General features: G+C 37.7%; 1 protein-coding gene across 1 annotated transcript in view; it reads right to left on the bottom strand.

Moving 5' to 3' along the window:
• Window positions 1-27,695, bottom strand: part of XRCC5 (X-ray repair cross complementing 5) — a gene marked incomplete at its 5' end in the record, with an annotated part of 56,563 nt that overhangs the window by 19,567 nt on the left and 9,301 nt on the right. The window contains 10 exons of the mRNA XM_082483447.1: window positions 1,350-1,443; window positions 5,976-6,172; window positions 12,028-12,158; window positions 13,533-13,623; window positions 15,001-15,138; window positions 15,804-15,866; window positions 19,531-19,643; window positions 21,690-21,828; window positions 23,516-23,630; window positions 26,539-26,727. Of these exons, the coding sequence (XP_082339573.1) occupies window positions 1,350-1,443; window positions 5,976-6,172; window positions 12,028-12,158; window positions 13,533-13,623; window positions 15,001-15,138; window positions 15,804-15,866; window positions 19,531-19,643; window positions 21,690-21,828; window positions 23,516-23,630; window positions 26,539-26,727 (1,270 nt within the window). The remainder of the gene's footprint in view (window positions 1-1,349; window positions 1,444-5,975; window positions 6,173-12,027; window positions 12,159-13,532; window positions 13,624-15,000; window positions 15,139-15,803; window positions 15,867-19,530; window positions 19,644-21,689; window positions 21,829-23,515; window positions 23,631-26,538; window positions 26,728-27,695) is intronic.

The following is a 27,695-nucleotide window of genomic DNA, read 5'->3' as shown; positions in this document are numbered from 1 at the left end:
CAATTCTCTGCATGCGGACTCATAAAATGAAAGTCTTACAATGTGTGTTAACGTGCAGTACTCCTAGCAAAGGTTACTTATGACATGAGCAAGATGAACTTACACTTAACTACACTGCACTCTTATAAGCCAACCATATTCTCTGGGGTTTAGAGGTCAGAAGCACAGTAATTCAGGCTATCTGCTAGTTCAGCTTTGAGACTTTCTGTAGCACAGACCTCTCACTAATTTTGACAGACGCTTAATGAGGAATGGGAGCTCCCAGGCATATGGGTATAGAATCATTGGTTTGCCACTCCAACAGGAAGCTCAAAGTTAAAAGCTTGCACTCAATTCATTTACCCTTTCTGACCCAGTCTGAGATCCTTAAAGCTACAGCTCTAAATGAGCATACAAGTGCAGAAACCTTACACATGAACTAAAACCAGGTCAAATATAAATAAACATCTAATGAAAAACGGATGCAATAACTTCAGAAAAAAAAATTACATTGATTAATATTTCCTTTCAGGGATTAAAATTCTCCTAAGTTTATTTCAAAATTTTGTGCTTTGCTGTCAAAATAATTCTTTGATCTTTCAATAAGCTTGCTTGGTCTCCTTCTGTTTCTTTTAAAGTTGGTAATGCCACTTTTCAGGAAAAATCAGAAGTCTATATTAGGAGTTCAAAATATTTCAGTCTTTTTAGATTTTAAATATTTTTTACAATCTCAGTCATGCATTTTAAAAACCAACCTTAAAGCACAGTTTGACAACAAGTGAAGTTATCTCAATTAATATTAAATAACTTTTTTTCCTGTAATTTCAAAATCAAATAAAGGAAGGTTCACATTATGATACAGGCTTCACCTACCCATGTATGCAATATCTGGAATTAAGTTAGACATTTAACCTATCACCAAGATGAAGCCAAAATCGTGATTTAAAACCCCAACCAATGCAGAGAACAGCCTCTAAAACTTCAGCAATACCTTTGATTAAATATACAGAGGCAACTTCTATGTTGCAGATGAAAGAGAGCAAAACCAAAATTCAATCACTGAACCTCAAATCTGAGATTCTGTTTTCTTCAGATCCTCAGGCTTGCCCTTTAGAGTTCTAGACACTAGGGGAGAATTTTGTCCTAAAATATCCAAGACTGATGGAAAGTTGTGCTAATATACACCTAAGGGCAGAGGAAGTTGTCTTTAAAATCTCTAGCAGAGAGTCTTAAATCTACAAGTAGACAATATTTCAGTCATGTTTCAGCTAGAAACAGCCCTTTTATCAGGAATTCTGTATATTCACTATAGTACACTTAGAGAAATTAATCTTCCATTTTAATAATCAGATTTGTAAACATATGCTTACAGAGGTGACATTGCCTTCGGCAAGTTTCATGATGCTAAAGCTACCTTCCTCATCTTCAATTTTTGGTTTCTTAAGTTTAGGTCCATCTTCACTGCTGCAAATGAGAAGGACAAAATTGAATATAAACACTTAAAGTAAACTGTCCTGCCTACTAAGTAGGGAGTCAGTAAATTAATGAAATATACACTGAATACTGGACAACACTTCTTCATACAACTGTTCTCAAATTAACACTAAGCCATGCCTCATTTTTCCCCCCAGGCTGCAGAAAGCAGACAGTAGAAACAGATCAAACTTTATGCTAGCATAAAGCAAAGGCACTGCTTGTTGAAGGTACAAGATTATTCATGCCTATTTCAGGAGTCAATTTACTCATACACATCTTCTCCACCTTTCTCAATACATAATATCTCCAGTCACTTTATTTGGAATCTGTATATTGAGTTAACCTTGATAATTTACAGTATATGATTTACAGTATATTACATGACATTTGGTATTCTCACCAGATCTTCGTAACATGAAGTGGCAATGAAAATTAACATTTAAGAAATTCATTTACTCTTCAAAAATTACCTGCTAGTTCCTGTCTTGGAATTGACAGCTACTACAAATCTGCTTATACAGTGGCTTTGGAGTTTAAAATATTCTCCATCAGCACACAAGAGCTTTATAAACTTCCACTTACAGGAGTCAAAACCTGCTAGAAAAACCCCAATTAATTATGTAAGAATTCTCTTAGAACATTTTAAGCTACATCTCAAAATGCTTTCAAAAGACTATTTGTTTTTAAAAAGCTAGTTGTGATTTTTAGGCTACTTTCTAGCTTTGCCCTCACAGGTAACATATACCAAGGTGTACATTCAAAGCAGGAACTTAATCGCAACATCTAACATGCCAAACTCTAGAGCACACCTTGGCAACAGAAGAAAATCCAGCTAATCACAAGAGGGGAAGAAAATCAGACGCCGTGTTCTCTGTCACTTAATGTGACAGGCTACTGACACAGAAGAATCGATTTCAGTTTAAGAATGACTGAAATCTACTCAGCAATCTAAATGGCAGTATTTGTGTTCAAGGAATCTCAAAACAAAGTAAGAAGTTTTTCTTAAAAAAATCTACTACTGAAGTGAAAAGAAGAAACTGCTTGATGATATAGGGACAAAGCCAGAGATCCTGGACTAGTTGCCACTTTGCATTCTACAAGGTTAGAACTGATTTTAAAACCTGCATTGCACCTTACAGAAGCAATCAATTATTAGAAAAAACTTGTACACTCTTCCTTTTTACTTTCTATAGCACACTCTCCCCCTACTTCACAATCAGTGTCTATCCCGCTTTGTTTCAGTAGTCCTTTCTGCCCTATACTTAATTTTGTCACTACTGAAATGAAATCCCTTCTACTCAGCAACTCCTGTCATCCAACATAACCTCACTTATCACTCTAAGAGAAATGATGACTTTGGTTATGCCTCAGGACAAGGATAGGATACCTTCCTTCATTCTCAACTCTGCTGACTTTCTGGCTAACCTTGAACAAGTTGCTTCATTGTTCTGGACAGCTGATATGCCTGTCTGTAAAATGGAGAAACTGATGCTTACCTAACACCAGCGAGTTTAGAACTGCTACTTGAACCCAAATTCTTGACATGCTTTGATGAAAGGTGCAAAGAACAATGAAAATTTTCTTTCAGAATCTTTTTCTCCAAAGGTGTTTTGCACTCAACTTCTCACTCAATCTTTTTCCTCATGCATTATTTTTACCAATCCAAAATGCTTTGGGATTGGAGGAAGAAGGAGAACATAAATGATGGTGCTGCAATTAACTGACTAGGACCAAATCTATAGGTATCATTAATCAGTGCAATACAGCAGAAACTAGTGAATCCAGACCCATTTATACCAGCCAAGGGTGTGACATTTAGAATCTGTTACTGGTAATGCACCAATTAGCAGTATTTTTAAACTGTAAAATGTGCAGCTACTACTTGAAAAAAAACTAATAAAATACAAGATTAATTGAAAACACCCACTTCTACATTTATATAGAAGCCTCTCACATGCTGCAAAACTGGATGAGGTAACAGTCTCTCCAAAGCCAACCTAAGAAGGAAAAAGTAAAATGCTTTCTATTTTACGGGATATTTTAAACTACACAGAGCTTAGCAAAAGTGAAACAACTGAATACTGAATATTAAAATCTGTATTAAGATATCACACCTATATTTACGCTGCCTTAATTCCATTAGACCTTAAACATCAAACATAGGTGAATCAGGTCAATATCATAGGCTCAAAGAATACTAGGTCGGAAGGGACCTTAAGGTTCATCTGGTCCAACCTTTCCCGGATAAAGCACGGTCTAGACAAGATGGTACCATCATCAGACTCCATCAGGGTACACTTGATCCCATCATACAGATCACTTATGAAGATATTAAACAGCATTGGACCCAACAGTGACCCCTGGGGGACCCTACCTGTGACAGGTTGCCAGTTTGAAAAAGAGCTATTTACCACCATCCTCTGGGTGCAGCCTGTCAGCCAGTTCCCCACCCACTGCACAGACCACTTGTCTCCTCTAGGAGGAGGCTGTGGAGAATCATATCGAAAGCCTTGGAGAAATCCAGATAGACAGTGTCCACCACTCACCCCGTATCAACCGAGCAGGTTACTTGTGATATGATGACAGGAGACACAGATCAGTTTTAGAAAACAAAAATAATGGTCAAGAGAGCTTCTAGCCAACTTTTTCAAAACACTATACTGCAAATTATCTAGATCTCATAATTTTAATAAATCGAATGTTATCTGGTGTTTAACATTTTCCTTAGTCATTGTTGCAGACTGATATACTTTTCCTTATCAAAGGATTTAATTAAAGCACTCAGCTTTTTCCCAAACACAGAACAAAAATATAAAGTTAACACTGCTGTTGTAGTACTGACAATAATACTGTTCCCATTCATTACTGCAGCAACACCATTTTTTTTTCATATTTTTAAAGCCTATTACCATTCATCCTTCTTTGCATAGTTGAGTGTCTATCCTTTTGCCTCCCTTACAGATTTTTTTAAATCATTTTAATGCCCTATACCAATTTCCTTCTCAATTATTTTTATAGCTGCTTTCAATACCCCTCTAAAGTAAACCAGTTTTTAAACAAAATAGCTTTCCTTCTTGCTTGTCAAATTGATGCCTTTGGGGCAACATGTTTTTAAGCAACTACCAGTAGTGGGTCGTTGTTTTTTTGTTTAAATTCTCTCCCTAGCTTGTCTGAACACAAGTTTTGCCTCCCCCCCCCCCCCTTTTTTTTTTAAACTGGTTCTATCTCTCTCAAATACAGATATAAATGTATGTATGTATACACACACAGAGAAATTGGGGTACAGAGCAAGGACAAGAGAATTTAATCAGTATGAATTCACAGAGACACTAAGGCAAGACAGGCACACACAGCAATGAACAAAATAAAATTAAGGTGTTTCCCAGTCTGTATACAGAAATACGGTCATTATACCAAAGCAGTAACATCGGAAGTCTTATGTCATGTCTTCCCAAAGATAACGTGCTGAGGAGGCTCTAGCCAACCCAAGGTAAAGCATATATGACAGCTCAGCTAAGCAAGGCCTCAAAATGGCTCAAAGACATTGTTCCTAGTGCTGAAATGACTGAGCTAAAAATAACAAAAAGGAGGGAGAAGGAGCTAACTGAGAACTCTCCAACATCCCAGGAGACCCACTAGTTATATTATAGGCATTCAATAAATTAAGCTTTAAGAAGCAGATTTTGTTTAAGCGAATTGACTTGGCTGGAGTGACAGTACCATTGCAGTAGCAATTATGCATTTATTCTTCATATTTCCAGCACAAATAAAGTAAATATATGTAATAAAAAAAAAAAATCTTAAAATCTGTTCTGACAACGGATGTTCCAGGAAGAGTCCATAACAGTTTGATTTTTCAAGACATTTATTGCACAGCAGATAATAATGAAGCTGCTTTTCTTTTGATTCGGAATTCAAAATGAAAGCTACAGAACAACCTAAATCGAGCAGGCTGAGAAGGAAGACTCATCTTTACAGATAATTTAAAGCTCTGCAGCATTTACTCTAAACTAAATTAAGCCCTCTGTTATTCTTATTTAAACTATTTTATAACTACCAGTAGGACAAGCTGTTTGACCAGGACACAGTAAGCTATGCAACAGGTTGCCCAGAGAGGATGTACAGTCTCCATCCCTGGATGTTTTCAAGACCAGTCTGGATGAAGCCCTGAGTTACCTGTTCAAATCTCACAGATGACCCTGCTTTGAGCAGCAGGTTGAACAAGAAACCTCCTGAGGTCCCTTCCAACCTAACTGATTCTGTGACAACAAATATACACAAGGAAGCTACAGACTGGTTCCTGGCGTGTCTTGCCCTGTAATAGTAAGACCACCACTACTCACAAAATACCCCAGACATACTGTGGTACCACAATATTCTCCACTCATCAGTATTTTTTTCCGTGTGTAACTCATCGATCTTATGTTCAAAAGACTCTGAGCCTGCTTCATTCAGCAAAAACAATTTGAAGTGTGGAAAAAAGTTTCAAAAAAAAAATCCATAATACATCTCCAACTTACTTGTCTTTGAAGATGTCTTGAGCAGTCTTCTCTTCTTTTTTCTTGCCAACTTCCTTTAGGGGGAAAAGTGCTTTTACTTTTTCAAGAGCAACCTGACACCTTTCTTTCACCACAGAGGGCATCTCCAGCATCTTTAAAAGGTGCTGTTCAATTGGTGGCAATGGCTCATTGGGGTGAAAAGCCTTATGCTGCAAACACTGCAAGAAACAATTTGAGCAAAGAAAAACATTTAGTTTATGTGCTTTTAGTATAATGCCTGTAGGCCTGACATCAGACAGTACATGCAAAATATCTTCCATATTAAAGAAACTACCGTCATATCGCTGACAAATATTCCAGCTCACAAGTGGATTGAAAGTCATATGATCAGCTGTTTAAGGAGATTAATGATATTAAACAAGAACACTGATGCAGATCAGCGTTCCCACATTCACTGGGATGAGTTCTATGAAAACTATTAGGAAAATCCAGAAATAAAAGTCATCTGCATCTATTCAGCTTTTTAACTCTGCTTTATATAAAAGAGTCACATGGGAGAGATTTCTATACATTCCAAAGCTAGGCAATGAGATATATATCCCTACCATGTATTCCCGTTATTGTCAGTTTATCGTCCCACCAAGAAAATATTTCTTCTTGGTCAATAAAACTCAGCATGCATACAAGAGAAATTTTCATGAGTTTAAGAGCAAACAGAAAGAGAGAAGTTAAATGTGCACAGGTGAGGCACGGAATATGGGTATGTTTGCAAATTAGCTCTGAAAAGAGTGAGGGAATAAAGGGGCCTGACAGATGTACATCAAAGTTGGAACAGATGGTAGGAGCTACAGAGGAGAAGGCTTTTTCAACAAAGTGTAAAGACAGTACACATAGTCAGGGAGTGAAGCAGAGGTAGAGAGATGAGGTTAATGAGGCAGGCTACAGAAATTCCATTGAGAATTTTAAAAACAAAGTAGGTATCTCTTAAATGTTGTGAAGTGTGGGATAGCAGTAGAGACGTATATGTACGTGCATATATATACACAGACGCCAGTGCATGCACACACATACATACATAAAAACACGTGATGTACACAGGAGAATAATTTTTCCAAGCCCATTGTACTGGGTAAATTAGAAGTGTGAAGGTAACTACTCAGTAAACTAGGAATACAGCAGAGATTTGCTCCCCTGTTGGCTGTCAGACATGACATTAATTTAAAAAACAAAACCAAAGCAAACAAAAAAAACCTCTATTCAAGCTGAAAAGCTGCCAATAAAGAAAATCCAGACCATATGCTACACATCAATACTGATGTGCTTTCATGCTGCCATTAAGATTCCAATCCATATTAGAGCATACTTTCAAAAGGAGGCTGTCATACAAGGCTACTGATTTGGAAACACTTGTAATGATTTGAGGCACAATTATTTTGAAAGAGAGTAAAAATGTTGCTGGAAGCTGCAGCAATGGCTCTTGTGATACAAAAAAAAAATATTAAAACAACATTAGGGGATTGAATTAAACTCACAAAGCAAAAAACTTAAGTCCCCTGTTGTCAATGTGTTTTTCAGGCTTTTGCATCTGAAATCTCTGTGTGTGCAGTTGCAAGAGCTAAGCAGACTAAATAGCCACAGCCTCCACTTGTTTTTAGAGTAGATGACAACCTCTGAAACCTGAGATGGCAGGTACCATCAAAACTCAGGTGCTAAATGGAGATGAAGTTGAATAGACTTAACCTGAAGTTTCTAATCCCAAACAGTCCCTTTAAACCTCGCTTCCTCTTCCTTCTGCACCCAGCAAGAACCACTCCCACCTTCACTGGCTAGAAGGCAACCCACGCTGCCACTGGCTTCCAGACTCACTGTTCTATTCAGGCATGTTGTCAGCAATGTATCAGCTCCTCCTTGCTCTTCCTAATTTTGTTACATTTCCAGCCTAGAGATATAGCCAGCTTTCAGGAACATGGGACACAATGGATCCAATGAAGTGGGCTTTTCACATAATTAGTTCCATGATAAGCAATGTCATAAATGCATGAATAGACAGGAACTTACTGCAAGAAAGGACCCTGCCTTGTTCCATTCCACACAGCATCTGGGAACACACTTTTGTAAGACCATATTTTGGCAAATCCTACAGGAACCTGATAGTATTCAAAGCCTTAGAGCATGGCAGACATTCAGCTATCTAAAAGATAAGCATCTAGTCTATACAAGTCACCTACTCACTCTACACAACCACGACGACTGTGTACTTAGGATATCCAAAACAAGAAGTATCAATTACTTTCCCAAGGTTCTTTTTTCATGGATTATGGAATAGACTTGGACAACCCAGTTTACACTAGTTAGCTAGCTTTAGCATGGTTAAACCTGTGTGAACTGAATCCCAACACAAGTGTTTCACAGTTCAGTTTACACCTAGTTTGTGACGATTTCAAAATGACCTTCCAACAGATAAACTACATTAAACAAAAATCACAGAATGGTAGGGGTTGGAAGGGACCTCTAGAGGTCATCTAGTCCAACCCCCCTGCCAAAGCAGGTTCACCTGGAGCAGGTTGGACAGGAACACATCCAGGTGGGTTTTGAATATCCCCAGAGAAGACGACTCCACAACCTCTCTGGGCAGCCTGTTCTAGTGCTCTGTCACCCTCAAAGTAAAGAAGTTTTTCCTCATGTTGAGATGGGGTTTCCTGTGTTCCAGTTTTTGCCCATTGCCCCTTGTCCTGTTGCTGGGCTCTACTGAAAAGAGTCTGGCCCCATCCTCTTGACACCCACACTTTAGATATTTATAAGCACTGATGAGATCACCTCTCCCTTTTCTCTTCTCCAGGCTAAACAGACCCAGGGCTCTCAGCCTTTCCTTATGAGAGGTGCTCCATTCCCCTGACCATCTTTGTAGCCCTCTGCTGGACTCTCTCCAGTAGTTCCCTGTCCTTCTTGAACTGGGGAGCCCAGAACTGGACACAATACTCCAGATGTGGCCAAATCAGGGCAGAGTAGAGGGGCAGGATGACTTCCCTTGACCTGCTGGCCACACTGTTTGTAATGCACCCCAGGATACCATTGGCCTTCTTGGCCATAAGGGCACATTGCTGTCTCATGGTGAACTTGTCCACCAGGACTCCCAGGTCTTTCTCTGCAGAGCTGCTTTCCAGCAGGTCAACCCCTAACCTGTACTGGTGCATGGGGTTATTCCTCCCTAGGTGCAGGACCCTACACTTGCCCTTGTTGAACTTCATTAGGTTCCCCTCTGGCCAACACTAGCCTGTCCAGGTCTTGCTGAATGGCAGCACAGCCTTCTGGTGTGTCAGACACTCCTCCCAGTTCTGTGTCGTAAGCAAACTTGCTGAAGGTACACTCTGTCCCCTCATCCAGTTGGTTGATGAATATGTTGAACAAGACTGGATCCAATACTGACCCCTGTGGAGCACTGCTAGCTACAGGCTCCAACTGGACTCTGTGCCACTGACCACAACCCTCTGAGCTCTGCCATTCAGCCAGTTCTCAATCTACCTCACTGTCCACTCACCTAACCCACACTTCCTAAGCTTACCTATGAGGATGTTATGGAAGACAGTACAAAAGTACTTAAAGAAGTAAGACTACTTGTTGCTGAAAGCCCTTACAGACTTCTGTGAGCTACCTCATGTGGTGCTGCTGCTCTGCTTTTTCAAAGAACATCACTGTAAAGTCCAACCACTTACGAACAAACTCAGTCCTCTACGGATGTTTACACGTGGTCTAACAACAGCCATTACAGCATCTTTAGATGCAGACTCTACAGCTGGATCCCATGAACTATGCAATGCTGCAGGCCACCGTCCCCACAAACCTTCCACCCAGGTCTGTCTCAGTAGAGAACAATCATCGTGGAGCAATTTGTTTATTTGGCTATCAAGTAAAATGTACCGCATTTCAGAAATGTCTTAGGTGCTTCAAATCCCTGTATTTAGGAGGAGTAACTTAATGACATTGGAACTCTGCCATCACAAAAGCTATGGAAGTTTGGTCACACTTTTCTGGAAGCAAGGAATAAAAGTTGGAACTCTGGATATAGGATATTCCTCATCTTCCACTCTAGCAAGCATCAGCAACTCCTTTCCACCCACTCTGTCATTTCCTGATGCCTACCACAACTTCCAGAGATATAATTTAGCTTGATGTTTCTGTTTAAATTCTGGCTCTTTTCACTTATCATTCCAAATATCTTCATGAGGCAACAGAGCAAGGAAATGAAGGGGGAGTTCATCCTTTCTTCAAAGTTATTTTTCCAAACCATCTATAGGTCCTGTTGAGCCCAATCAATTTACTGGCTACATTGAAAAGACGATTTTTCTTTGTAGTTCTTAAGGAACCAACACTGCCACTTGGTCTAAGAGCAAAATATTAAGAAACTAGAACATGTTTGCAGCAAAGGAGAGAACAATCTTCCTGTAACCTACACAAATTAATAGCAGTTTTGTAACCAAGACAAAAAGATGGGGCTGTACATGGCAAAAGAAAGCACTAAAAGGACTGGTAAATTAGGAGTTTCTAAAGAGCAAGCACTGTGGACAGGAACTGTATACTACCTAGTACCTTGAAACAGTGAATAAATACTTTTTCCACCAGTAGCATTCACCCTTACAAAATTCTATTATCCTCTATGGTGAGTTATGCAGTTACTGTCTTCCAGCAGCACTTGGCACAACTGCTGGGACACCACCATCATACTGTTTCAAAAGACAAATGGCACACCTAAAAAAAACACCTTTCATTGACAGGTAATATCCACTGAACCAAAAGAATGCAAAATTGTACCTAGTGATATAATAGAGGAGATTCTATGCATTATGTGTTTCATTTACAAGCAAAACCATATTTGTTTTGTAATACCTAAGCTTTACAACCCTTCCTAAGATACGAGTCATGCAGAGGTCAATCCATTTTAAGCTCTTGCCCAGCAATAACCTTCTACTGACCAAATCTTACATTCAGTTACACACTGTCTTGTCAATATGACTGGCAGAATTTGAAGGGAACACTCAGTTCTTCAGGTGTCAATCAGAGTAGGATTTGAAGACAGTGGGCTTACACGTGTTCCTGAAACATACATACGACCTTCAGATCCTCCGCTTCTTTTGACAATACTGAGGGCAGCATGGCTTTTGGAAGCTAGGGTAAATTTTCTTAGCTTAAAAAAAGCATCTTCTTCCTACTTGTAAACTGAAAATTTTCATTTGGAATTGTTGAGATATGATGAACATGGTTGCTAGAACACCATTTTTGGTCAATTTTCAGAGTGGAGTCACGCACTCAATATATCTCCATGGCTCTGTATACAACACAATTTTGCAGCTGCATAAATCGCAACACAATTTTCCTTATTTTTGAATTTGCTGTGTCATTTTTTTGAGCACTTGAATTCCAATGTATAATTAAGTCTCTCATCCTTACAGTTGCAATGAAAATCTTTAAGATGAAAGGAATGTAAATCAAGATGTAGACAGCTTGATACAATAACTGTGAGAAGTGTGAACTGTTCTGCTCGCCCATAAAATGTGTCAGCACAGACACTCTAATGGAATATTTTAAATGTCAACAATGTTAACCACTGATCAAATTCACCTCAAACTGATCTGTTCTGGAACAACTGCTAGATGCAACAATGCACAGAAAAGTGACTCTGCCCGAGATTTGATGGGACACAGAATGAGGAAATAAAGAGATCCCTGATTTTCAGTCAAATTCTCTCTTTGTCCAGAAGCTGAAGACTGAGTGTATGTCCGCACCATGATCATGGCAATACAGCAAGTTTTAACTTGTCTAGTCTAGGTGCCTGTGAATTTCACTGACGCTGTTTGCAGACATCTCAGCACAGGTGCCTGGAAATTGGAAATTTTGAGAATAAAATCTCTGTCAGGGACAACATAGAAATCACTGGCTACCCCACACTTATGTATGCAAATGAATTTCTATTCCCACTTCACAATGCAGAACTTTCCAACATAAATCTGAGAAAGACAGAGAGGTGAAAAGTCTTAACAAAAGTAGTTTGTAAAAAATGCCATATAGATCATCTCACCTGATATAACCTCTGAAAATGAGGGTTTGGGATTTTACTGGGCTTAAACAGGTCCTCAAAAGTTTCTTCATCATCTTCACAAACCAAATTCATAGAATCAATCAAAGAGTCAACAGCAGATAACTGATCCACTAAGACAGCGATTACATACAAAGAAAAATTAAATACACTTGCAGATGGATGCATTTCTTGAAACAATTTATACGTGAAGATTCACTTCACAATGTGAGATTTTGACCAAGTCATTACACGCCACAGAATACACTGCAGATATAGATCTGACAATAAAGAATATAGATAATGGACACAGTAATAAAACCCCTGCTTTATTTAAGGACTACATTGTAAAGTCATAAAGCCTTTCCCCCCCCCACCCCCCGGACCTCAATTATTGCTGCCTTTCTTCTTCCATTTTTCTTCTTTTTCAAGATGTTTTTATTTGCAACAGAAGGTTTATAGGCCACTTAGAAAATAAGGAGAACAGTTGGCTTGAAAAAACTAAATGGTGTAATATAAATTTTAAAAAGTTATGATTGCAAATTAACACAGTTCACAATAGTCAACTATTGCTTTTGTAAGACAGGTTTTAGATTTGTTCTCAAACTGCTGGTTACAGGCAAGAAAATAGAAACTGTTTCAGAAACAACACAGCATGCCTTATATACCCTGATGTTCAGATGCCCATTGAATGGATCTCAGAACAAATTAAAGAAGTGGGAGTGGATTTTAAACTACATCCATTTATGCTCATTGCTGTGCAGAATTCTCAGAACAGTGAGTCAAGCTTTGTATGGCTGCATGTTCTACGGCTCTCCAAAGACACCCCGCATCTGAATCTGGACACCAGTAAGTGCATGCTTTAAAAAAAACACACACCACAGAAAATACAGTCTTTGCCTTTGTAGTTTATATTAACAGCTGCAACTGGCTACAGGACCAGCTTTGTACGAACGGAGCTGATGCCTCTATTCGAATTCTAGCTAGCTAATCCCTTATTGTGGGTCCCACAAGGTTTGGCCATTTATTCCAACAAATGAGTTCAAAGATCAAAGGATACAGAGGACTAAATCTCAGACTTCTGTCACAGAGATCCTGTGAGACTAATAATCCCATAACCCGAGCCAGAGGTCATTTAACAGGACAGTTTTAAAAGACTGGCTGCAAACCTCAAGTCAACTAAGCAACTAAGCTGGCAAAGTTTTGATACAAGATTTACACTTCAAGATGACATCACCATAATGTATTCCCAAAGGACTGGGTTTTTTTTCCTAAGCCAAAATCACAGAATCACAGAATGGTCAGAGTTGGATGGGACCTCTGGAAATCATTTAGTCCAACCCCTCCGCCAGAGCAGGGTCACCTACAGCAAGCTGCACAGGAGAGATTCAAATAATGAAAAAGCTTATGTTTTCATTGGAGAGCCAAATATTCTAGGTCTTTTAGAGTGTCTTAAAGGAAGACGAGTAGGTTACTTTGTCCAGTTGCCCAGTGAAGGACTATCTTACCTGTAGGAATGCATTTTTTATTGTTTTTCAAGGATGAAAATATGTACTGTCTTAAGTCTTCTACGTAGGGTAGTTGCACATAGATGAGACACTGAGCAAGACAAAAAAAGAAACAACTGAGTCTGAAGTAAAAAAATCTAAAGTATCCCAAAGTGTCCTATCAGGGCAATATAAACATAACAAAGATCCAAAGATGTAATACCTGCGTATATCAAAATACTTACAGAGCAACATAGTTTTAAGCAGAATAAAACACAGCATTATTTCATAATATAGTGATGGCTACACTCCTTTTTCTACTGGTGGAATAAAGACCTCCCAGGTCATCTCGTCCCTTTTTCTTGTGCAGAGTTCCAACCAGCCAAACTTTAAATACCCCACACATGAATGCTTTGGGAGTTTTTAACATAGTTTTTACCATAGTTTTAAAGTCAAAAGTTGGTTTTGGTTTTTTAAAATTCTCAGCCTAATTTTTTCTTTATTCAAATACCTCCTCCACTCCATATCACCCTAAATAATTCCTTTCTATCCTTTATGTTTATACCCTTCAAAAGTCTGAAGATTGTTATGTCCGCCCCCACCTCTGTCATTGCTTAGCCATGCTATACATATTTAGCTCTTTCAATAGTCTCTCGTAAGAAAGATCAGTGGAAACATATGCTACAAAAATTAACACACTGTGTTTTTTCTGGGTCTCTCAGAATTTAAAAAAAAATTATTTCAAATCTGATTCTGCTGTATACAAAACTTTTCTTTTTCCAAAGAAACAGACTTCATTTTTTTCTCCTGTCTTTTAAACTAACCTTTTCAAGTAAGTAAATATACTATTGTCTTCCTAACTCTCCATATGAATTTAAACAACAGCTTTAAATGCTGTGAGCTCCTCCCCTCAATTCCAGTTGACTTGGAAACCTAATGACAACAGCATAGTTGGACATGCTTGAAATGCCACACCAACTATCAAAAAAATCATATTTTGCACTACCAAGCAACCTGGAGATAAATCCACAGTTTAAGAAAATTAAAGAATCTAGTGCAACTTTGGATTGTACGCAGAAAGGTAGGTAGTAACACAGCAAGAAAGCAGCGCTAACTTATTACATAAGTATGTGATTACACTCTTTCTAGATACTAAAAAAATTGATGCTTCCGGGATAAAACATGAAATTATTACTATATCACTGAAATAAAAATCAGGATTATTTTATTAGTATCCTCTATATTCCAAATTTAAAACATATGGCACTATTTTTCCATATATTTTTCCATAGGATTTTCTTAATACTATTTATTACCTCCTTCTCCTAAGACTTCATACTATTTCCTAAAATCACTCCAAGTCATATTGGTTTCTTCTGATACTACTTAACACTGCAAATGAGTGGCTCAAATATGATCATTTATTCATTTGTATTTGTAAAGCATCAATACAGAGGTTCTCTACAGAAAAGTAAGGGTGAAAAATTACCTCATATGTATCCTTAATATACGGAAAAGCCACCCCGATTTGCGGGTTGCATCTTCTATCATAAGCATAACGCACTATAGCTACCACTTTCAATTCATCCAGTGCATGAACAAGGGCAGAAAAAGCAACTGCTGCATTCTGAAAAAAAAAAAAAAAAAGAAAAAAAGTCTAGAGTCATGCAAGTTCTCATTAGTCTGCTGAAATACATCTTTCACGGTGAATTCAACAGCACTGATTTAGTCAGGACTAGTTCCCATTTTAGCTATAACTTCAACACAAGCATTTTTCACGTTCAAAAAATGAAGAAGCAGAAAGGTCGAATCTCATCATGATAGTGGATCCATTCAAAGCTGAGCAAACTTTAGATCCAGCACATTCCACCTTTTCCACTAGGTGTGAAGAGCTCTCAGTAGTATTACAAGAGAGAGAAAGGGAGGGAAATCAGACCCTTAAAGGAACACATCACAGTACTACAGTGAGGTTTTTACCTCTAATAATTTTGAGGTCTGCTCTAAATAACAGTGACAGGGCACACTGTTGCTCTGCGTAAGAATGGATTTAAGCACCAATTCCAGTTTCCCCATGCCCTTTACCAGTTTCTCATTATTCATGAGATATGGTATTCATTTGGGGTCTAATCCAACTTATTTCATCCTAATGGGAAATGGAACAAGAATTCTGTAAGCCACATTAAGAATATTTGTTTTATTAACATGGAAAGAAGGAACAATTTCAAGTGCCACTACCATTCCTTCCTGTTCCACAGCAAAACACCTTCAGCATTAAAGTTCAGTTCACCTTACCTCATCATCTTTAGCTGCAAAGACCTTCAGAACCTGGTTGCCCATGTAGTAATGCCTCTGGATCTAGATTCAAATGGTCAAGAGTTAGCCTGATCTAAAACAAATGTCATTAGTGTGACTGGACCAATTAAATTATGAAACTAACATGTTACTCAAGTGAGAAGCCACAAAATTTAATTACTATGCATAAAAGTTAAAGCCCTGTTTATTGTTTTATATCTCCATTTATCCCTCAATATGGATATTCTGTCACAGTCAGCAAGATATCTCATACCTTCCTATTGATGGGCAGGAATGAAAGACTATGATACTTGCAGCTGTTACAGTCTGAATAACACTGCAGCAATTAAAAAGTCAGTGTGGAAAACCACAGTAGCTAACAAAAGACCTAAGCCTAACTGACACCACATCCATGCTACTAAATTTTCCTAGCAAAGACATGTCAAAAAGGAGCTGAAAAAAGTCACATCCTTAATTAATAAAGCTACTTCAACGGCAACCTGGAGTATATACAGCTGTGCTGGCAAAGAAACACTTCTGTCATCAGTGTTTATGCTGTTCATGAACATGGCTGAACCCCTCAAAAAATAATACAGTTTCATCAAGGGGCATTGATGGAATAGCTGGAGCTAAAGAGGCTGTGAGACATACCCAGAGAAACACTGCTATAGTGGAAAACCTGTCACAAAGACTGCACACTACTATGAACACTGGTCAAAATGACCTTTCTCTGTTAAAGAAAAAACTCTTTCAAATTACGCTGTCTCCAAACTAACCTGTATTTTCATTATTTAGCAAATTACCAGAATGCTGTTGAACCAGTGACAACTTGCACCATAACAGATCTGTTTAATGTATTACAACACATGTATTATTCTACCTGCAATTATTTCTTGCTGTTCTGTCTTTAAAAGCTCAGGAAATTTTATGTTCAGTATAGTATAAATATCTAGATCTGTGTATCACTACACCTTTTCTGTTTGCAAAATAAAAAAGGTCCCTTTGTTATATTTTCAAGTATTATTTCTCGATTTACATGATATTGCTTATAAATTAAAAATCAAAGTTTAAGAGGCATCTGATCTTCTTTCCTGAGGGATGTGAATAACTCAGAAAAATAATACGAGGTGTTCTATTCCTTCTTTAATTATGCATTTGGAGCTGTTCCAGTTTCTCTAGTTAATAAATTACCTTTTCTCCAAAGTTTTTAAAAGAAACAATTTAATATAAAACAAACATTTGAATAGTGTCTATATTATGATTCCAAAAATTAAAATTCAGAAGCCAAAATATAAGGAAAGCATGGGTCTTGACAATTCCAGTTGTAGTTGAAAACTTTCTGATATCATTATCTATACAGTGTAATTTTAATCCTGCAATCACACATGAATAATTCTATTCCACTGAGGTCTATGTAACTACTATTGAGCATAATTACTTGCACTCCTAGTTACAGGACAAGAGCACACTTTACTTAATATGTAATTCCTATTTGTTATGAAATCCATAGGCAAGAGAAGTACATTATAAAAATTATCAAAAGCAATAAATACTTTGTGCATTGAAAAAAAATAAAACAAATTTGTTAATTCTCTGAGGTGTATTTATGTGAACCAAAACTATTCCTACAATTAACTATATTCCTACAATTACCATAGATCATAGAATGGTTTGGGTTGGAAAGGACATTGAATATCACCTAGTTCCAACCCCTCTGCCATGGGCAGGGACACCATCCACTAGACCAGGTTGCTCAAAGCCCCATCCAGTCTGGCCTTAAAACACCTCCAGGGATGGGGCAGCCACAACTTCTCTGGGCAACTTGTTCCAGTGTCTCACCACCCTGACAGTAAAGAATTTCTTCCTAATATCTAATCTAAGTCTACCCTCTTTCAGTTTAAATTAATTAATTACTAACTGTATTCGAAGGTATTACTACACTATCTGACCAACGTTGGCAAAAAAAATCCATGTGAAATAACTGCTCACTTACAGGAGCACGATGCTTCTCATCTGTTTTCATCTTAGTTTCTGTTTTTGATAAAAGTCAGACTTTAAGTCGAAATAGGAGGCCAGCCTCCAGCATAAGAAAACGCTGCACATGGTGAAATACATCTTACAGAATTAAGTGAAGACAGTAAGACGCAGCTGTAGGCTAAGAACATGTGAAAAGATGCAAGAAATTGCCTCATTGAAACACTGGGTTCAGACACATTTCACTCATTAGACCCAGTTTCCAGTACAGGATTTAGCAGTCCCCAACACCTCTCTGCCCTGCCCAATTTTGGGCATATAAGCTCAAGCGTGATATGTTCTCTCAATCAATCACTTTGCATACACAAGCCTCCATGTTACTTAACAACTTTAAGTTCTGAATGTCCTCAAGGAGCAACCAGGTTACAGTTCCCATTTAGGCTGGCTTCTCATTTCAATAAATCAACTTTCCTAGCTCCGCAGCTAATAATATGCTTTGGACCAGTGCACTGCAGTAGTCGAAGGGTATATCTAGCAACAAGCAGGGGTCTCTGTGCTACCTGTACCATAAAGTAAAAATACGTTTAGTTACATCCATTTGGGAGTAAGCTCCCACAGATACTTCCTATTTCATTAGCATCTTTCCTTCCTTGTATGGGTAACAATTCCTCAGCCTTTGTCAAGGGTTCTATTTTGTTCAGGCAGTGAGACATTTCAAAGAAGAGCAGGAGGGCTGGGAGCTTTCATAACACAAGGCGCAGAGCTGCCCTACAATATCCTTTCAGTTTTGAGTGATGAAGGGGACTGGGTGCAGTGAACTCCAAGAGTGAAGTTTCAGCCACTCTGTGCAATATCCAGGAGAAGAAAGAGTGGGAGCAGCTGAATGTTTCTAGCAATTACTGGCACTCACATCTCTGTACTTTCTCCTCATGTGTCCTGCCTCATAAAGGGTTTAGGCCTTTGCCTAAAGCTTTCCTAATGCTTAAGTCCTGGATTTTCTGCAGGAAATAATCTTGTGCTGAATAGCTTTTATTAAGGTACTTGCTCAATGTAAGTTTCTTAAAAACCTCCAGGTAAAATGAATGGCCAAGTTAATACCACAAGTACAGGTAAGTGCATACAAACACCAAGCATCTCATTGAAATATGAAGAGTTTTTTAACTATGTCATTTTCATCTAAGTTCTATGAAGTCTTCACTACATTTAGGCTTTGTTATAGTAAAAACAAGATGCAAGTCACAGTTCACAAACTAGTCCTACGGAAATGAGAATGAATGCAGTCGGTTATCAGGCTTTCTTTAACATGTCTTTAATGTTGAAGGAGAGGCTTCTTCTGTTAGAAAGAACATAAAAAGAACACACTGATGGCTGGACAAATCCCCAAAAGGATTCTGCATGACCTGAACAGAAGAGAGACCATCTTCTGTTGCAGATCTGGTATCACTATTTAAGTTTGTGAGATGAAGTGAGACTACAGTACCTCTGTCTCCACTTTGCAGAGATCAGAGGTCAGTGGCTCTTGCTTCACTTTAGGGCCCAATGGCCACATTTACGAGGTTCTCTCCTTAAAATGACTCCATACTGTTTACATGTACTAGAACCAGCAAATAATTCACCCCAGTATACCTGACTGCAGATGCCCCATTCCCAATGCTGGAACCCAGCACAACACCACAACTTTAATGAATTCAAACTGAAATCAATTGTCTTGAACAACCCAGGAAACTGAATGGGAAGAAGTTTAGTACTGTACCTGAGAGGATCTGCTGAATCCTAAAACAGAAAAACATTTTGCTTCTGTTTTGTATTTCATTTGCTCTTCATCTTCCTTGGAAAAAGGAACTATATCACTCCCATAGCGAAACCCTGGAGAACAAGAGAAGAGCATCTGGTAAGCATATGGGCCTACAATTCTGACACCGAAATTAGCTCTCTGAATATTTTAACAATGCATGCATGCCCCACAGCTACACTCCACACACACTCATCAAATTACTTTTCCTGTTAAAAACCACACAACCCATAGACAGATTTTGTACTTCACCAACAGCAGTTGCACTCCTTGTACATCGTTTTATGTAATGCAATTACCCTTGTAGAGAGCAGGAAAGTAAGGGAACTGAACATCTTGCCCAACAAAGTTATGCTCACAGAATAGAATTAAGCAAATCAGAATAGATTTCAGCAAAGAGACTGCAACACTCCCTGCAAACGTAATACAAAAGAAACCCTAACGTACTACAAATCATGGACAGGAAATGACACCAAAAAAGACTCAGAAAACAAAATGTGTTAACAGTGGAAGTGAGATACACCTTCACAAGCAATGGAAAACCAAAACTCTCTTGTATGCAGAAGTGATCTTTCCATACACATCTGTGTTTTACCTCCCGTGCCTTACATTACAGGGGTATTTCCACAAAATAGGAAGCTGTTAGTTTCTCAGAGTTATCATCTGTTCCAACTGTTTATTTGCCCACCTCAAGCTCCAATACCCTCCCTGTAACAACATCACTTTATTATACTGTCACAGACTAGGGATGATATCCTCACGTGCAAATAAAGCACAAGCAGCAGAGGTAAATCCCTGGATGAAAAACCTATATGCAGATACATTTTCCTGGAAACTGAAAAGCAGAAACACAGAGGCAGAATGAAATAAATTTCAGTATGGGTGCCTCAAGTGCAAAATATTGCCTAATTATGACTTTTCTCAAAAGGTCCACAAAAGTCCATGAGACATCTGCAGCTCTTTAGCTGTAAGAAATATCACACCATCGATAGAGAAATCTTTGGCCTCTTTTGTTCACGTTGAACTGTTCATCACTTCTTTTTACTAGTATCTCACAACCACTCACCAACTTAGGCAGTCAGGACACCAGCAGAAAACGGTCACAAATGCTTCAAAATATATTCGCTATAAAAAGTGGATTATTTTTTTTAATTTTACTAAAAGTTTTGAAGTTATAAAATAGACTACTAGTTTTTAACTATCACTTCTGCTTAAAGAACCAAAGAAAAATCACACTGTCATTGGGACATTTTTATCCACTACTGCTACAAAACACCTATGATTGCTACAATTGAAAGAGGTTAAATAAAATATACAGTATTTATCTTAATTTTTCAATTTATTTTATTCATTTGACAGCACTTTTTACACTGTTATCTGAATAGCTCTGCCCTTTATAGTTAATAAGCTTGTCCCACTTGTGTGGGATTGAAACCGCAAAGGCAAGAAAAAACTAGGAACAAAGTATATCTATAAAATCAAAATAAATTAAACGCATTTGTTTAACTACATTTTTAAAAAGTAGACTATTTCATACTGTTTCTGGGCCCTTTAGTCTTCTAAGGAATTTAATCCACTCAGAAAGAAGCTGAAGGTTATAAAAGTACTCTGCATACCACTACTTCAGATTGAACCTGTTACAGAATTTAAACAGCAAAGCTAACAGACTCTTGAATACTAAACCTTCCTTTAATAGTTTCACCTTCCCAATTGCAGAATATCTATAGCAGTTGCTTATCTAGAAAAAAAGCAGTGTTATGAAAGTATTCATGTTATCAGTACAACTGAAGATTTGAAAAAAGAGTAGAAGTAGCCACACTACTCGCTACAGAACTGAGGTATGGTCCTCCACAGAACGCAGTTTAGGAAGCTGTAGTGCCTTCCAAGTTCCACCTGGTGATATTATTATTATTCCTATTACTGGCAAAGGTAAGAATTTTTAAAATATGTGAAGACAAAGAGTCTCACATAATATTCTCTGTGTTCAATCAGTTTACAGAGTTTACATTCTAAGATGACAGCTACACTTCAACATATAAAACTAAAAGGCACTTAGGTGATTTAAGAGTACAAGCCATTAACTTCAGTTTATCTTCAGGGTGCACATAAAGAAGTCATACCTTGAATAGTATCATCTTTCTGAACCTCTGTCTCATCATCATCATTCAAGCAGTAAACAGTTTCTTTTTGCACATCATCTTTTCTGTGGGTTTTAGCATCCACAACCGTCCAAATTTTTTTCACCTTCTCTTCTGTGATCTTTATATCAGAATTCAAAGAAAAGGAGTATTTAACATTTCAGTGGGATCCAGAGTGCTTACCAGAACATGCAAAAATGCCTAGACCAAGTCCAATAAGGGACTGATAATGACAGCCCCAAATATGCATCTCTGACTGCTATCACAGTGCTTTCAGCACGCAGTTTCCCCTACAGGAGACCTAACACACTTGTCTTGGTTATTCATTGAAGTCACAGGCTAAGTCATTAGTGAAAGTTTTTTAGTCACAGGACAACATGTAACTTGCTTACTCTGTATTTTACTTCCTCCACCTACATAAATACTTTCGACAACGCATTAAGATGTATGTTAAAGATACAAGAAGGCTCAATGCTCATTCAGCTTGTTTGCCCAAGTTTTGCATCAGGCTTACTACACTACAAGATAAAAATACCCCATATTACTGCAACTTCTCCAAAAGGTAGAAATGGATCCCGGTTGCATTATGGGACTGGGAGGGGAAAGAAGGAAGCGAAAGAAGGAATAAATATCTGCAATGAGTGAATGTTTCCCAATTTCAGGGAAAGAAAAATGCTTTCTTTTCTCTCTACTTAAGTGAAATTGATGGTATACTTAGTGCATGAAAAGAAAAATGGAGAACTGCGCAGAAAACAGAAAAGACAGAATAGATTACATCAGTAGATATCGTAAGTCTATTCCTAGCTCTGATCAACTGTTGTATGACCGTGGGCTAGTCACTCAGTTCACATTGCTTACTCTCCCAAGCTTCATGTATTTTGTGTGTAAACACCTTTGGGAGGGGACTCTTACTGCATATTTGTACAGGTCTGGCACAATACCCTAACAAAAAAAGTTAAGAATAAGTATAAATAGAAAGCTGACAGCAAAGATCTCTTTCAAGGCTAGTATGCCTATCTCTCAGAAATTGGGTATGTTTCAACGTCATAATACATCTTCCTGAAACCTTGCAATATTGGCCAGACTCTTAGTATTGGGTTCAAATAAAAACCAAACTATCTCACCAGATCCATCAATGCTGCCACACTATATAGTTACCTATTAATTATTCAATAATTGGAATTTTGCACATTTGCTGTGTTTAAATACACTTACTTCTTCCTAGCACTGTGTGAAGGCCCTATATAAACTGTAAGGGAAACAGACTGCACACAAGCTCTGCCAAACAGTATAAAGCAAATAGGTTGAAAAAATACACCTTTTTTCCCCAAGTCTGAAATAACAATAGATGTGATTTGAAACAATAGCCAGTAAAACATTTACACCCACCATTTTACATACACATGTGCACAATTCCTCTCATGCCTAGGGCTTAAGAAATATATATTAAGTCTCATGGAGCTGCAGACGCATCACTAATGCCAAATGGAAAGCTTCACACAGCCACAGCAATCTTAATCAGGTTTGTCAGCTTCAATACCATTAAGTGTCACAGTGTAGATAGCAATTACTTCTATTTCTGTACATCATGAATTTTAGTTCTTTAACATGTGTACAATACGGTGAAGTTAGAGTTGCCGTGGGAACCACAGTTTTAGATGTACTGGCTTCTACACACATAAAATCTCTTACCACAATTATTTTGGATCTTGTTTTATCTTTTATTTTCTTAGCTGTAAGGAAAAAACATGCAGCTGCACCTAACTTGCTGCCAAAATACACTAAAACACACGATTTTACGAACTTACAGATTTGTAGGCCACAATCCTTATAGACAAATTAGAACCAATAGTGAGCTGGCAGGGCCAAGCCATAGGTCTTCTTTCTATTTTCTTAAACATCGAAAGGCGCTCCAGGCTCTCTCTAAATGAAGGATTGAGGAAAATAGAAATGAACTCTGGTGAACTGTAATAAAGTATTACAGACAATACACTCTCTTCAAGGAGATGCAGGAATCCAATTGTTTCAGCTTAGACAGCATAAAGCATTAGAAAATAAACCATATGAATAATCCTGTCATTAACCATTGTAAGAAAAGAATGAAAAAAAAGAGGTGGTATAGAAGATTATTCCCATCTCGAGCCTTTGTGATGGTGTGACATTAGGGCTTAACGACAGTATGTCTTTAGGTGACAAAACTACACAATTGCTTATTAAGCATTTTACATTTATCGGTGCTCACCCAATTAGGGCATTTAGTTAGCTGAACAACCCAAATTAGAAAAGGCTTCTCTAAGTGGTAAAATGTTTTCTCCAGTGGAGGTGAAGAAATAAAAAACCCTAGTTTCAATTAACAGGATTTTGTTTGTGTGGTAATTAACTTCTAACTTTTTTTTTTTTTATAAAGTACTAATGAACTCATTATTTTCAGGGCATTTGGTTAGAGCGAAACAAGTTACTTTGAATATTTCTACCCTAAACAGCATATATGTAAGTTCATACAACAAACAAAAAAGGAACTGTAATGATTTTGTACTGAAGAGTGTTAACTCAACTGCACAACTTCACCAATGGAGTCCAAAAATTGAAAACTGGCAGTAATTTATAATATATTACTGTGAATATATTAGTGTTGCACCCCAGAACAGCTTTTAGCTAATACAAACTGTATCAACTATTCTGCTATAAAATTCTAGTGCAGAGGACAGTGCTTGTAAATTTCTTTACTGCATGATGAAGTAAAGATAAAACAGTGTTGACCTCACCTTTTTTCAGATGATGATAGAACCCAAAATCTACCTCTCTCGTGATTAAAGCACTTGCCTGGCAGAAATTAAGATCAACTCCTAAAAACATCGGTACAGAATTCAACTTGGTATTCTACTTTTCAACTTTCTTCGGATGAGCAGGGTTGTTGTTTTTTTTTTTTAAAGCACAAAGAAAGGAGAACATGCACTAGGACTTTTATAATGAGATAAACATTGTATTTCCTTTTTTTTTTCCTTGGGGAAAGGAAGGAATGGAGGAAGAATTACTTTTTCTGGCAATAGACCATCAACATAAGATTTTTAAAAAGAACCTGTTACTATATCATTAAAACTACTGCAACATATACAGTCAAGGATGAATATGAAAATCAAATACCTAAGTGTCAAATGCCTAAAAATGTCATTTAAGCTCAATTTATTAATTCTATCCTTTAATTTCTTATATTTATAGAAGAGAAATGCTCCCTGTTATCAAAGATGACTCAGCCAATAAAACCCTAGTAAATGCACATTCCAACTGGTATTTTAAAAACACATCTCTTCTCTGCTCTCCAATCCCTTCCCCCAAAACCAGTGGCAGCAGAAGTACCTCCTGCCTGATAGTCAGAATACCAAACCCTAAAACAATACAACAAAATTTTCTCTCTCACATTCCTGGCATAACTAATTTATTTTCACAAGATTTGAAATATTTTTAGCAGCAGGAATAACGAATATAGGAAAACAGAGAGTGTATCTGTGTTGGTAAATTATCGTGACAGATTTGCAAGACTAACTTGTTAAAGCTTGATAAGCAACTTAACCGCATCTAAAACCTCACATATTCTTAAACAATTAAAGCTTTAATCTATTAGCTAAATGCCTATTTAACCAAAGATTTTGGATTTCCCTTGAAAGCATGGCACAAAGACAGCTTGCACAGTAGTAAGAGCCTGCGATGCAAAAAAATTATATAAAGAAGGGGCCAAGACATACAGTAGCTTCATGCAAAGGATAAATAGGCCCAGAAAGATACTGCTTTTCTGTGCAGTCTGTTGATACACTGACAAAGCCTGCTTTTTTTCTAGAGGCTCAGATCGCTCTGTTGACTAGTATGGAATACATACACAGTAACACATTTTTCTTCACTACTTCACACTAATGCTCAAATAACAGTTTAAGCAGCAGCTGAGGCGCAAAGCAGATCAGTTGGGCAAGGTGGGGGAAGGAAATCCCACATATAAAATGACGAATAACAGCATGCAAACTTATAGGTACCTCATCTAAAAATTACACTTGACAATCACATTGCAGCTATGGTCTGCTAAGTTTCCTGAAAAACACACTGTGTAAAAGATCACACTTCAAAATTGTAGAAAAGAACTACTAAGACAATAAAATCATAATTTTATAAGGCGCATAGATGCATTTGGCTTGTTTTCCCACCTATGTGGAAAAGTCTTGGATACATCATTAGCTACAGTGTTTTAGAGACACACATATTTTTATTCTTTCATTGGGGAAACATGAAGTGAAAACACATCTTTCAATTCTTGCATTAGGAATGCTGCTAAAAAAGTATATCGTTTGGCACAATGGCATAGTAATCTGTGATTAAAGAGCAGGATTCAACAAACAACATTACTTAAAACATTTGTGGGAGTTTGATAAACTAGTGAGCTAAAAGAAGTCTGAGACCATGGAACAAAGGCTACTGTTAAATGCAAATGTTCTACCTGCGCTATGTCACAAATTACAACTTTTTCCAAAACATGCTTTTGAAACCTCACTTATAGAAACTTTCCCTCCAAAATCCGCCAACACTAAAGATGGAAGAAAACTGATTTTTTTTCTTTAAATACAGGTATAGAAAATTCATTTTCCACTGAAATCTGTAAGCTTTTCTAGCCATTCTAAGGCCACTGAAGAAGCTGTTTGAAAGGGACCGAGTGTACAAGAAGTTATAAAATTTCACTCCATTGAAACTGGAAGCCAAGTGACTGATTACTTAATTAATTTCATCTTTTGGGGAAGAAATCAGAAAGTAAATTTACAGTGCGATAAAGAGGATTAGCCAAGTTTACCTGAAAGTATAAATTTCTTCCAGCCCTCCTTCTTCATCCAAAGTATGCATCAGTTTCCTCACCACAACAATGCCTTCCTTCTGTTGCTCCGTTAAACCCTTGCTTGGAAAAGAGTTTCTGTGCGTTTGAGAATGTACGCTGGCACTTGTGTCTCCACCTCCATCACCAACATCCACTGGAAATGGCAGACTAAGAACACAAGCAGAAGCAGTTGGTTTGACTTTCTTCTTAATTAAAATAACCAACCCAAAACAAAACAAAAATTGTATCAGGATCAACAATTTCTATCTAGCTGCTGTCAGATGTATAAAGAGAGGCATGGCTTGCAAAGCAGATGAAGACCTATTTCAAGTCTACTTGGCATTGATAACATCTTGACCAGAGTGTTCCATCAGTTCTGGGCATCATACATCAATAATGATGTCCACATACAGGAAGGGATTAGGGAGTATAGGCAATGCTGATTAGAAAATAAGATCTGTGAAAAAAAGATTGTGCAAAATAAGAAGGGAGTCAGAGGGCAAGACAGTCTTAAATATAAAAGGATGTTGCAGAGAGGAAGTGAACATCGATTCTTCATATGCAGCCTGCACTCAAATTACATCATGGAGTCAGGTCAGATATTCAAAAACCTGATTAAGGCACTTCAAAACCATAATCTCTAAAACCAACTGCCTGAGGAGACAGTCTCCATCACTGGAAATCTTTACAAAAAGATTAGACAAACACTGCTCAGCAATGACACACATACAACTGACCCAGTCTGAAGTAGAGGATTGCTCTGGATGACTTGTTAAAAGCCATTCCTGACCCGTGATTCTGTATCGGCTCTAAATGCCAGCAAATGGGACTTCCTCTGCAGTAGGGCTATTAAGTATTTCTGGAATAAATGTTAATCTTTGAGATATTAATAGTTTACAACACTAGGTGAATTTCTGACTGAAGATGACACATTTTCCTGCACTTCAAGAATCATATTTAAAAATTTAACCAGGGTTTATAGAGAAAATTATTTTGCTGCTCTTCAAAATATAACAGAGTTAACTAAGTACAATAACCACAGAAAAGAGAGATGTGCAAGATCCTCTACTCTGTGCCCCCAACAACGCCTGCAGATTTTTCAAATCTTTCATCTGATCTAATTTTCAATGAACCAC

This window comes from Vanellus vanellus (genome assembly GCF_965231255.1).
Source record: "Vanellus vanellus genome assembly, chromosome: 5".
Lineage (NCBI taxonomy): Eukaryota > Metazoa > Chordata > Aves > Charadriiformes > Charadriidae > Vanellus > Vanellus vanellus.
The sequence above is the reverse complement of the archived record's forward strand: the minus strand, read 5'-3'. Positions and strand labels throughout refer to the sequence as shown.